Raw genomic sequence first — 13646 nt, forward strand, 5'->3', positions numbered from 1 at the left:
TGATAATTATGAGTCATATGAACTGGTTGACAGGAACATAGCCCAACGTCCTTCATGGCTCGTGACGAGAACTTATTTTAGATGCTGATGGTTATTTTATCTTGTAAATACCAACATATATTTTTTTATAAAAAAATATTATTTTTTTATTAAAAAAATATTATTTTTTTTAGCAAATGAACTTTTACCGGTCTTAATGTTCATCATCCATAAGTTGTTCATTTAAACTGAAAAAAAAAGAGTTGAAAAAATTCTATAAGAGCACTATTCAATTTTGAAGATTCAATAATGAATGTGATTAGAAATTATGAAAGAAAAAAGAATGAAAAAAAGGGGAATGTTTAAAGTTGAATTACCTCGGCGGCAATCCCTTTACAAATGATGTAGTTAATAGTTCTCTACAATGGTAATATGGATCTATATCAAATATTAATTTTTAATAAAAAAATAGAAAAAGAGCAATATTTAAAGTATGTTATCGGGCTTATACTTAGTGATATTTTTAGAAGTTCAATGATAGATTCACCAAGGACTCCCATCCAAAATAGTACGTTGATACTTACTTTTTATAAAAACATTTATTATCTTGAAATTATAAACATTGTCGTTAATACTCTACGACTCAAACATAATCAGACGCCGGGGGTCAGTTCCGTCTTTCCAACTCCTCGTCTTATTAGGGGGTTTCAGCAAAAACCCTACTTCGCTTGTAACTTGTAAGGGAAAAATACGGTGGAGAGTCCCCGGCGGCCGTCCTGCTTCTTCCCTTGCTACCGGTTTGGTGCTTGGCGTACCAGACGATCATCCACACAAGCATGCCCATCCATCCATCCATCCACGAGGTAGGCCCTTCCCTGTCCCTCTCTCTCGAACACCACCAGGCCAACATCATTCCCTTGTAAGAAAACACCATGGCACTGCCGCCGCCGCTGCTGCTGCTGCTTAGAAAACTCAAACCCATTCTCGCCCACTCGCTCCACTTGTCAACAACCTCATCATCCCACGCCGTTCCTCCCCCGGAGACCGCCCATTTCATGGTCCGATACCTCATCTCCTCCATCGGCCTCTCCCCCGAGGAAGCCCTCAAGGCCTCCCGCACCCTCCCCGCCAGCCTCCAGTCCCCCAAGAACCCGGACTCCGTCCTCCGCTTCCTCAAGGAGGCCGGCCTCACCCCCGCCCACATCAAGACCCTCATCTCGTGGCACCCGCGCCTCCTGTGCGCCAGCGTCCGGAAGACCCTCGCCCCCCGCGCCAGCGAGCTCGAGTCCGACGGCTTCGCCGGCCAGATGCTCGTCCAGCTGCTCCGCTCCAACCCCTACGCCCTCTCCCTCAACGGCGTCCTCCCCCGCCTCCGCTTCTGGCGCGCCTTCCTCGGCGGCGACGAGCGCAACCTCCTCCGCGCCTTGAAGCGCAACCGCACCCTCATCAACTACGACATCGACAGGAAGATCACCCCGAACATCACCCTTCTCCGAAGCTACGGCTTGTCCAACGAGGACATCGCCACCGTGATCATGCGGGTCAACGGCTTCATCCTCCGGAACCCCGATTCGATGAAGGCGCTCATCGAGCAGACGGAGGAATTGGGGTTCCCCCGCGGCTCGGGCATGTTCGTGCAGGGCCTCTCGGTGGTGGCCATGCTTAAAAGAGAGACCCTGGAGGAGAAGATGGAGCTCTTCAGGAGTTTCGGGTGGTCGGAGGCGGACGTGCTCGCCGCGGTCAAGAAGAACCCCAACATCCTCACGCTCTCGGGGCAGAACGTGCGGCTCAAGATGAAGTTTCTGGAGGGGCAGGTGGGCTGCCTCCAGTCCTACATCAAGCTCCGCCCCTCGCTGCTGGCCTACAGCTTGGAGAAGCGCTTGCAGCCGCGACACACTCTTCTCCAGACCCTCAAGTCCGAGAAGCTCATCAAAAAGGATCTCGATTTCAACGCGGTCGTCGCACTCTCCGAGAAGCGCTTTGTGGACAAGTTTATTCTCAGGCACAAGGAACAAGTGCCCAATCTCCATCAAACTTACACGGATGCTTGTGCCGGCAGGATTCCCGTTTGAGAACCGCAAGCTAAGCCATGGACGAGGATCGCATTCTGATGTGCTGCTAACGATGGCTCCCTTTTCTGAAACCAAATACCGGTTTTTCTTTTTTTCCTTTTCTTTTCTTTTTTGAACTTCTCCTCCCTCCTGTTTTCTTGAACCCGTGAATATCATCAGTTCATCGCTTGAACTTTCTTATTTTTGTTCATTTGACAAATTTCTCTTTTCCGGTTTCTGCAAAATAAGTGCAGCATTCCTGCTGTCATGGTTCTGATTCAAGTTTGCGAGGAATCTAGTTGTGATTGAGAGTGGAGCCACCTGATATTGTTGCTGGGAAACTGAATTCACTCGAGAATGCCCGACTTGGACATTGCAATTCGGTTAATTGGTGCTGCAACATATGATCGATTTTATGGCCGGAGCTGGTTTGTCTCTGCAAGCTGCTATGGTGATGCGGAGGAACTCCTGGATTCTGATGTGATGGCTTGTGAAGCGGCTTACATGATGCAGGATGGTTCCTGCCTTCTTATTATCGAACTCGGCTTCTTGCTTGCCGCCATGTGTCAGCTAGCGGGATTGCAAAAATCATTCGAGCTTCCCCGTTGGAGAACTCCCGAGCAAGAATCGAAGTTCCGAGTACTACGGACTTGAGATGGTTCGGTTTGGGATTGTATAGCTGCATTTGTTGCGAGAACTTCTCCTCTCTGTGTTCCGAAATGGTTGAAAAATGCCGACCTGCCTGACGATACTACTGAGCTATTTGGCGTGCTCTGTCATTTGTTCCCGTTGCGGTGATGTCTCTTGCTGCAGATAAGTTGGTCGAGAGTTTGATGATCTCATTTCTCTTGTGAGATAAAACATTGTATTTGTTATAACGTCTGAGTATCATTTCATTCCCTTATGCCGCCTTGTTAGCTGTATGTTGAGGTTCTTGCCTTAAGGATAAAATGATTTAATTGTAACTAACGAATTTCTGCATCCATTCCCATCGAATGCAACATCTTTCGCCTCTCTCATTCTTGTAAATCCTAGTCTTCGAGGCTTGTCCATATCAGATGCTGAATAGCTTTTATGAATAGCAATCACCTGGGGCTCTTGATTTGACATGGTTCACCGGAAATTGTTAAATTAGATCAATATCCTCCTCGTCTGAACATTTCTAGTTCTCATATACCTTCGAATAGGACTGCATACATTATGGCGAACCGAGGCTTGTCCTTTGGGTATTTCCAAGCATCCGTGCCTGATAAAAAAAATGGGCGCGTCTCCCTCCTTCCTATTGAAAAAGAACTACATCCTTGATAATAGCTAATCATCTTGTTGATCTATTGTTAGGTAGGAAAAATTTGTCCATATTATAATTACCAGTAATGCCAGCATCTAATTTGGCTCCTGAAACTTTGTTCATTATTGGACAATGCATATTATTTTTTTTAGTAAAATTTTCCATATCAACCAGTATTAGATAAAATGTATCCTATCGATATCAAATCGATAATGATACTACATTATTATACCGATATACCATACCAATATATGATACGGAAAAACTTATATTATACCATATATTGATATTACAATAAAATAGTATTTTAATGCGCCAAAGTGTGCGTTTATATATATGATCTAATATATGAAAGAGTCACGAATCGGAGCTATCCAAGAATACTTTTTTTACGTAAAATATGAAATCATTAAATTCTCAAATAATCCATCCAAAGTTCCAAACGTACCCACACGGCGCGGAGGTCGACACGCCGGAAGTCAAAAACCGTACAGCCTCGCTCACCAAGCTACTAGGCGGCATCGCGTTCCCAAATATCCCTCATCCGCCTCGCTCTCTCTTGGCTCACGGCCTTGGGTTTCGACCTTGGCAGTGTCGCCTCCTTTCCGCCTCTTCGATTTCCTCTTCCCCCCAGTTTAAAATTCTCTTCCGCGTCGGAGGTGGGAAGGAACAGAAAGAGACCGATCGGGGAGGAGAGAAGAAGGCGGAGTGATCGGGCGACGGAGAGCGATGGAGGGGGAGGAGCTCGCGGCGGGGCAAGAAGGGCCGGTGACGTGCGCGGCGTGGATCCGGCGGCCGGAGAACCGGCTCCTGGTGATCATGGGGAGGGCGAGGAGCGGCTCCGCCCCTCCCTTGCTTGAGATTTTCTCCTTTGATGCCAAGATTTCTTCCCTCTCCCCTTCTCCTTTGGTTAATTCTATCTTTCTTCACTCTCTATTCTTCTCTTTTTGGACTCTCTCTCTCTCTCTCTCTCTCTCTCTCTCTCTCTCCCCCCTTTGGTATTGACTTCTTGCTTTGATTTATAGGCTAAGTTTTTGATCAGGGAAGAGGGCGCGGATCCCCTGGGCTTCGCGGTGCACCCTAGTGGAGATGAAATCGTCTGCTCTACTGCCAACGGATGCAAGTGAGTTTACTTTATGTTTTACTAAGAAAAATATAACAACTCGTTAATAATTCCATGCATTTTGTGAATATTATGGATACCTTTTTTTATAGCATTATTCATGTTGGATGGAAGTGTTATATTGTCTTTCATAAGTCAATTTTTATATCATGCTTTATGGAGTTTCCATTTATTGATATGCTTAAAAAGATGGATAATGCATTCTGAAGAGTCCGAGCACTCTATTTCTGGTTTTGTTGCTGTTGTAAGATTCAGTGGGATTTGCACTTTTGTTTAATTCTATGTTGATATCAAGCTAATGAAAGTCACACAATTATCCCTTTTGAAGGGGAATCAAAGAGCACTTGGATGGAAGTAATTAGATGGGATTGAGGATGCTGTTAGCCATTCTATCATTTTTCTTTTCTTTTCTTATTTTGTTTTAAAGCAACTGAAGGAAAGATCCCATCGACATACAGAATTCTGACTTGATTGTAGAATTTTGATATGGTTCACTGATAGAGAAAAGCAAACAAGACCCAGTTATATGATGGATTTCAAAGGGAGGGGACAACAAGGGAGCATTTATTAAGATTAGAAACATATGAAGTCATGGGGTGATGATTCATGGTATTTAGCATATTACAGAGAATAGAAAACAGGATGTAATGGAAACTGTGAGAGATTATTGATAAGATTTCAAGGACTTGTTTCATTTGTAACGATCAAATGGCAATAATGCTTATCCATATGGGACTTAGTTACTTGAGTACTCTTTTTGGGGACCTTAGAGCCAACGGTTGTAGTGGATTCATGCTGAGCTCATGTTGCTTCCTGAGTCTCATAACTAAGCATTTTCAATTAGTACGCTACTGAGATTCATATGAAGAGGAAAGGCAAAAGCTAAGCTAGAAGCGCTATGAGGGTCAATCTTTAATAAGGCACATGATGGACTTTTGGGGTTTGGGTGCAGCTTTAATTGGGACTCAGCCAAAGCAATCTTAAGACATGGAGGTTGCTGTGATGAAGATATTGAAACCTTAGTGGCTTTAGCATGGGATGGGTAACTTGCTAATAGGTTCTAACATAGTCAAATCAATCTTAAGCCATTTATTTTGAAACCTTAATATGCACTGTCAAGATTTTTTTTAAAAGGAAGGAAAGTATTATTAAAAACATTGAGACAATTTCATACCGAGGGGCACATATGCAAGTTTTCTTGGTATCAATTTAGTCCTGGCCATTTTAAGAAATGGAGATGGTCGTGATGTAGATGTTGAAATTGAATTAAATTGAACATGGGATGCATATGAGATATAGGTGTATCAAGAGCTAAATAAATGATTTGCCAACCCAATAAAGCAAAAAGGATATAACTAAGCAACTTGTGCAAATGTTCCACCGGAAGTCTAGGATTCATCAGTATTTTACGTGTCAACAGGAGAATTGAAGGCAGATGTCTTAATTTTATGATCAATCAGATGCTACTTAAAATTATGATAGAGGACATGGGTAGGAAAGAAGAGAGCTCGAAGGTTGCATTTGAGAGCATTAATTAGAATGATGCTATGTCTTAAACCATCTAGATGGCTGCATCCTCTATCTCCGTCAAAGTGTGCCAAAAAAGTAACTAAATGGATTTTTATACTTGCCCACACTCATGAACTATATGTCCGTGTTTGGGAGGTTGCTATTTGTATTATCATATGTGCTGCCAAATCATGGGGTAGAAGGAAACAAGATGGAAGGGGCCATAAAAAGATGAGGAGATGTATATCCTAAAGCTTGCATTGAAGGAAGATAAAATGATGAATAAGAAACAACATGAAGCCTACAATGTTCAAAAGTTCTTTATTTTTATAACTTCCTGGGGCATTTGTAGATGCCTATGGGCAAATTCTCAATCATGCATTAAAACTTCTCTGTTTTCTTTCTTTTTTTTTTTGAAAAGCAGGGGCTGCGCGAACGCGTGCCCCCTCTACCACAAATTATGACGTCCCCTCTCTAGCTTGAGGAGATGGCAAGCCAGGGCTCCCAGCAAGTGCAATGTGGGCCCTTGACTCAGGCCATGATCCTTCTTGATCACCCATCGACCCTGTCCAGGTAAGCTGAACCTCTGGTTTGGCCTATTCCAGAATCATGATTTGCTTGGTTACCTACCCAGTCTTTCTGACATTTTTTATGTAAGCAAGAACAAGTTATTCAGCCCAAACCCCATTTTCATCCTACCATTTGTAATTCCTTTTGTTAGATTGCTCTGTTCATAAATATAGCACCAGTCTATGGTGAATCAGATGATTTTTCTGCATGCATTTTAGTTTTGCTATCTGCTGTCCAATTCCATCAATATCACTACAACTGCATCTGGAGTAAGTTTCGTACTTACCCTTTTTTCTTCAATTTTTGGAGATTTCTCACTGCATCGGAATTCAGACATTCTCACACTTGTTGGATGCTAGACATGTGTACATTGTTCAACAAATTATGGGTTTCTTATTGTCTGGTTGTTGCATACCTGCATCTGCTATGAATCATAGTTGAAGATTTGACTAAACCATGCTCATTTTCTTTTACAAGTCCTGATCATATGGTATATTCGCTTTGCATGAGGGATAGGGGTGGGCAAAGGTGTTGAGGAGAAGCGATTTAAATATAACATTAGATGTTTCAAATTTTGAACTTTAGCAACTATGTGTTAGTTGGCATACATGCCACCAGTTTACATCTGGACAAGAAACCCTTAATATTTTGTTCAAATTTTTATTCTACCCATCATATTTCTCATTATAGTTTTTCTATTTTTTTGTCACCTTGATCTCAAAGAGTTTAAATCTAAAATAATTTCGATACTTTTTTATGATCTCCTTTGCGCTTTCAACTGACTAATCAGTGAAGACCCAAATGGATTCCACAGTGGGTTTTTATATTTTGTTGTGAAATTTTATATCTCATTATTGATTCTTTAGATATGATTTAGCTTTTAGCGAACTGTTAAAGGACCTTATCAAGATGGACCATATTTTGGTATACAGATTGTTTGAGTTGAATAGTCAAGATATAGACATAAAGCTTCTGGCGAAAGATCTTCCGCCTCTTCAGTCTGTTGGTCCTCAGAAATGTCTGGCTTTTAGCACAGATGGTTCAAAATTTGCTACTGGTGGGATGGTATGTGTTTGTCTTTTGCTCCAAATTTTACACCTGGATTGCTGGAGCATTAAAGATGTGTACTCAGCTCACTAAATTTATAACTATTATCAAATTTTCATTGCCTGTTTGTTATAGCCTTTCTGGTTTTCGTGATAGGGGTAATATCGCAAATGATGCCTTTTTATGTATCAAGAACACAAAGATCATATTGTAACAACCTTTGAGGATTACTTTTTTAATTTTGAGAATATCAAACTATATATCATTATTAGCATTGCGATCTCTCATGTTCCGCTCTCCAATGTCTACCTTTTTATCTTTTGTAACAGAGAACTACAATGCATGCACAGTTTTGCCCAGTTATAAACAGCTACAAACTTGCTGATCTCTGACATGATTTGTTGCTGTTCATAGGATGGGCATCTCAGAATATTACAGTGGCCAAGCCTGCAAGTTCTCTTGGACGAACCAAGAGCTCATAAATCATTCCGAGATATGGATATCAGGTAAGGCATGGCATGCTGTGCTTTCTCTCTCTCCCCACCCTCTCTCCTCCCTCCTCCCGCCCTTTCTCTCTCTAATTTTCTATTGTTGGTCGATATTCTTCTTGCTGCTTACAGACTTAGCTTTGTTGAGGAAATCCTGCAGTACATGTATAAATGTTCATATCTTGAACTTCAATGTAGGCATAAGTAATTATTTCATTTCTTTGCACATTTGTCATTCTGGTCCGTGAGTCCAACCATCTCAATAGTTGAACAGTCACTTAAAATCTGTAATTAGTTATAATTTGTCTAGAACTTTACAAAACTGGTTGGAGCCTTTTGATTTTCAGTATCATCATAAAGAGAAATTGCTAGGGGATCAAACTAAAAGGAACATCTGTGAGTCTTAACTCCAAGAAAGTTTGTCTTGATGAGGGGCATACTTTGGAGTAGACTGGCTGCAAAGCATTTTCAAGCCAATCAGTGTTGGTGAGAATGCTTCCAAGCTATAATTGTTATGACTTATGAGTCTAATTTCTATCCTACAAGATGATGCAGGGCACATAGGCTATGAAAATTGATATGCATTTCGGTCAATTTTGCTAACTGGTATCATATTCAAATAACAACTGAAAATTATTTGGTAAGTTTATGGCAACTTGATAAATTGAATTTAATACTATGGTCACAGAAGTAATTTAACTATAGAAAGTTTGGAGTCCTAACAATTCATAAGTTTGAGATAATGTAAATATCTCTTAACTATTGTGCAAGCATGTACATCTATGTTATTGCAACCATATAGAATACTGATAATCACAAGTTTGATACAGATACCATACATAATTAACGACCTGTAGAATGTTATGTATGAAAAATGATTTTGCATTTCTTCTCCAAGATTTTCATGCTTACACAGCAATTTCCTTTCGCCTTTCTCCTTCAGCTTAGACTCAGAGTTTTTAGTGTCAACATCTATTGATGGTTCTGCACGAGTGTGGAAGATAAATGATGGTGTTCCTTTGGTCTCTTTGACTCGTACCTCGGTATAGCCTTTTTTTTATTATTAATTTTAAATTTAGCATTATGGGTTTCTGGGTTTTGGGAAATGCCAATTCTATTGCGTTTTTGTATGTTGTATTATATCTATGTTCCATTTGCAGGATGAGAAGATTGAATGTTGTCGATTTTCCAGGGATGGGACAAAGCCTTTTCTATTTTGCACTGTTCAAAAAGGTAAGCTTGGTTATGAACTCGAGAAACAATATTCATATTACTTCTCTTAATTGTACCTAAATTTCAAAACAGGTGGTAAGGTGGTGACTGCTGTGTGGGATATCAGCACATGGAATAGAATTGGATACAAAAGACTACTAAGAAAACCTACCTCTGTACTTTCAATTAGCTTGGACGGGAAGTACCTTGCGCTGTAAGTATATAACATTATTGCTCTGTCATCTTTTTTTGGTTTGCCAGTGTATGTATCCCTTTTTTATGCTGGTCTATGTATCTTTTTTTATTGATTATGTGAACTACTCACCTTGCTTAACAAATATCAAAAGTGATTTTGCCCCAACAAGTTGTCTGGTTTCATGAAATTTTTCTCAATAATACTGATATTATCTGCAGGCTATCTTGTCGAAAGTTTCTAATATTGTCTCTTCATTTCCATCTAGTTTATCTTTGGTTCTCAATTTTCTTGACTATCCATAAATCCTCCTCAGATCTTTATCATGCATGCCTCATCACAACCATTGTTTTATCCTTGATTGGACTAGCTCCTAGGGCTACTTTGATTTTTTGTTTCCAACTTTTTTTGACTACATTTTCATGTGGACAAACTGTCCTTTACGGCATGTAGCTCATGTCGGCAGTACCCTCCTTAGTGCTCAATAATTTGATTCATACAATGTCTCAAGTTTTGTTTCTCTTGTATATAAAATTTTTATGTCTTAGAGCTGTGCATCAAGCTGAAACACATTAGAAGCATTTCTGAATTTTATCCACCTCCCTTCCCCACAAATCCCCACCCCCCAAAAAAATTAAAAATTAATCTTGAATATAAAATAATGTTTGAAATAGTATAACATATCTAAGTTTGAGAATAGATATTCCTTAAATCTGGTTTGACATTTATATCATTGAGGGAAAAAATAGAATGTGTTTATAGACAGCCAAACAACTTAATTTAGACAGGCTATGCTACAGATTTTAGTTTTTGCCAATGGATACCATTCTTAAATGGTTCTTTTCATCATGCATTTCTCCGTTTCTTAGTGGCACATGATAAACACCACTGGAAGGTAGTTCATAAAGCTCATGTCCTTGCTTCCATTTGATTCTTCACTTGGTTGAAGGGGGCATATAAGGTTCATATTGCTCTTCTAGATATTGTAAGTATGCCTCAAGTTAACATTTTCTCGTAATTTGAGAAATTTTTGTTTCTATTCCAAGATTGCTCTGTTTGTTTAGGTAAGTGGTTTGTACGGTGATATTTAACATCTTAGAGGCTGCGGTGGCTAAATGCCCTCTAGCCACATTGAAAACCTCATTTGTCCCATTTTCCATTTCATTTAAGTTATAATCATTTGTATTTCTGTCAGTACTAACTAGTAACAGATTAGGTCCATGATGAACCAGATATTGCATGTACTCGTATTGTAGGATTTTTATATCATTTTTATTTGCCTGACCATCAAATAAGCATACAGAATTCTTTTAACACATCTCGGTGATGCCAACTCAATCTATCTAGCCAACTTACAAAATTAGTTCTCTTAATGTTTCTCTGATGTATGTCGGTATACGATATTTTTGGCTGTAGTGTATTAATTTTTCTAGTACTGGAAGCTGTTTGGCATGAAAATTTAATAGACCTTTATCATCATTCTGGGTGTATTAGACAAGGTCATTAGAAGTGTTATTGAAATGAGTAACTATGTCTTATCTTGATCCAGAGGTAGCCATGATGGCGATATTTGTGTAGTTGATGTGAAAAAGATGGAGATTTGTCACTGGAGCAAAAAACTTCACCTGGGCACGTGCATTTCCTCAATTGAGTTTTGTCCTACAGAAAGGTAACTTTCATGAATATGAATGTGCTCTTTTCCCTCTTGTTGAACACTGGTTTCTGTTTTCAATTGTTTTTGGAACCATACAAATAATTAAAGAAAAAAAATATAAGTACAGATATTCATGAAATAACAGTTATAAGTAGTAGCAAAGACATACTTTTTTGATATAAGATATATAGAGAACAGCCACTTGGTTGTGGACCAGGAGTTGAAATTGATGTCAGTTATTCTTTTAAGTTCAAGAGAAAGAATAAACTGTGCTCATTTTTCAGTATGACCAGCAACTTTGCATTAGTGGAAGTACCCTAGATAGATAATACTGCAAGGCTTCTATCACCTGAGTGATGTATGATTAGCACATGTTTATTTTTTTCTTCAAATATGACATGGATATTTGGTTTTGATATTGTAAAGCCAATTAATATTTAGCTGATATTGCAAGGCACCCAGTATAATTAGATTATTTGGTATAACCTTGCCCTTTTCTGTTTAGTTGTCCTGATTGAAAAATAACACAGTCTGAATCCTTGTGTGGCACCCTTTGCTGTGTAGTACCAAATCATAGGCATAGCCTTTATCATGGAGTTCACAGTACATAGTTTTCAGGGTACAAGCCATTGTTTTGAACTCAAAAGAACCTGTTTGAAACAATACTAATATGCAGCATAATCATAGGTAGCCATTTAGGAGTGCACGAAGGGTCAGAGCTCCTAAGTAGTTGCCACATTATATATGCATATATATATATATATAGACATGGCATTTTGTGGCTTGAGTGAGACTGTGAAGTAATAACATGAACAGCATGGAAATTGATACCTTACCCTGCTATTTCTATCTAGTGATTTGGAAGGGGGTTGGAGAAAGCCTGCATGTAGAGGATGCTGAGGGTGGGTGGTGGACATGAGTTTCTGAGGGTACGAGTCCTCATGTTTCATTAAAGCCTCGTGTCAATTTTTTTCCACTTTCTCCTTACCTTCCTCAGCCCATTATCTAGACTTAAAACTGACTTACTTTGAATGAGAATTTGGTCTCTTTGATCTGAAACTAAGATTGGTCATGAATTATAACTTGAAACGTAGCAATACTATACAGCATGTTTTCTGGGCGCATCATCGTAGTTATGTTTTCGCTTTCGAATTGGTTGGGTGATATTATTTACATTTCTGTCCACAAACAATGCAGAGTTGTGATTTCGACTTCAAATCAATGGGGAGCTGTAGCTACGAAACTCAGTGTACCTTCTGACTGGAAAGGTGCATATGTTTTCCTGCACGTGCTAGTAACCCGCCCATTGGAATTGACTGACCATCGGGTATCTTTTTTTTTTTTGTTGCAGAGTGGCAGATTTACTTGCTACTTTTGGGTCTTTTCTTGGCCTCAGCAGTTCTGTTTTATATAATTTATGAAAACTCCGAATTCATTCTGGAACTTCCCTCTTGGAAGAAATCAACCTGCAAGGCCATTGATGGAAGGTTTTGTCAGGGATCCTCAGATTTCAGATGATCAAAGCCCATGGTAAGGAGCTTGTGGTCATGTTCTTCTGGAGGTATCGCCGTTCTCTTGATGCTCCTGACCGACATTGCAACATAGCTTGGTGTGCTACGGGAATTCTGTTTGCTTTACTGATTTGTTTAAATTATGCTCATATATTTGAGTTCTAAAGCTTCTTGTCTGATATCTCTGAAGCGAATTTGTAATAGGGTCAATCCATTGTCAGAGGACTAGTTTGTAAAGTTTTCACTTATCCATCACATATGACTAAAAGATAAAACAGAAGTTGGTATATAAAGTTCACAAACAATAAAATTAAATTTAACTTCAAATATTTCATCATATAATTGCAATAAATTTAGGAGTTTAGGATATATAGTAATTATAAACTACTTAAAAATAAAACTAGTTAAAATGCATTCTCATATTCCAAAAATCTAGCAAAATCTCTTTCCATGAATAATGAAGTGAATTACATAGTAAAAATTAGAGAATTATCAACTCTATTGGGTAGGGAGCTAGTTGGTTTCTCGGCTGGATCATCCTGGGTAATCTAGTGGTGGTTCAGGGGCTAAATCCAAACCTTTCGACTTACGATCGTGTTGCTTTTGAGTTGATCTGAAATCCACTCGGCTTTAGAAAAATTTTGTTCAAACCCGTGTGGTGGTAAGGTGGGGCTCGTGCGGGTCGAGGGGTATGGATCGGGTTTCCAGAATTCAAACTTGGAGGGCGGTTGGTCGAGCTTTCCTGCGTTGACCCGTCTCCGGCAAACGACCTCTGGCAACGCAAATCCGTTTCCGAAGGTTCTGACCATTTTGATCATGGGAATAAAAAAAAAAAAAAGGCCCCGTAGAAAGTCAAGCACCACTTTGGTCATACATGGCTGTAATGAATTAGAGAGAAATAAATTTACAAAATATAAACTAGGGAGAATCACATAGTATGAAGTTTGATATAGATGGCGTATTTATATTTGATATGTTAAAAAAAATTTTGTATCACACTGTACTAGAGTGGCACCAGTAT

General features: G+C 39.5%; 1 protein-coding gene, 1 non-coding gene and 1 pseudogene across 3 annotated transcripts; 2 read left to right on the top strand and 1 right to left on the bottom strand.

Annotated features, from left to right (window-relative positions):
* Positions 1-714: 714 nt before the first annotated feature.
* Positions 715-3059, top strand: LOC103712027 (transcription termination factor MTERF8, chloroplastic-like). The gene is made up of 2 exons (XM_088703850.2): positions 715-2132; positions 2285-3059. The coding sequence occupies exon 1, from the start codon at positions 912-914 to the stop codon at positions 2049-2051; it is 1140 nt and encodes a 379-aa protein (XP_088559976.2). The 5' UTR covers positions 715-911; the 3' UTR covers positions 2052-2132; positions 2285-3059.
* An 820-nt stretch (positions 3060-3879) lies between these two features.
* LOC103712026 (SEC12-like protein 1) lies at positions 3880-12900 on the top strand (annotated as a pseudogene). Its single transcript, XR_016396339.1, has 10 exons — positions 3880-4227; positions 4344-4441; positions 7453-7585; positions 7982-8073; positions 8999-9098; positions 9216-9288; positions 9361-9481; positions 11010-11129; positions 12312-12382; positions 12466-12900. The product of XR_016396339.1 is annotated as an SEC12-like protein 1 (transcript).
* LOC113463044 (U1 spliceosomal RNA) lies at positions 6372-6531 on the bottom strand. The gene has a single exon (XR_003386625.4). It is a non-coding gene; the product is annotated as a U1 spliceosomal RNA (small nuclear RNA).
* Positions 12901-13646: the final 746 nt, after the last annotated feature.

This window comes from Phoenix dactylifera, chromosome 9 (genome assembly GCF_051530095.1).
Source record: "Phoenix dactylifera cultivar Ajwa chromosome 9, Ajwa_hap1_PhDact_Kaust_v1.1, whole genome shotgun sequence".
NCBI classification, from domain to species: Eukaryota; Viridiplantae; Streptophyta; class Magnoliopsida; order Arecales; family Arecaceae; genus Phoenix; species Phoenix dactylifera.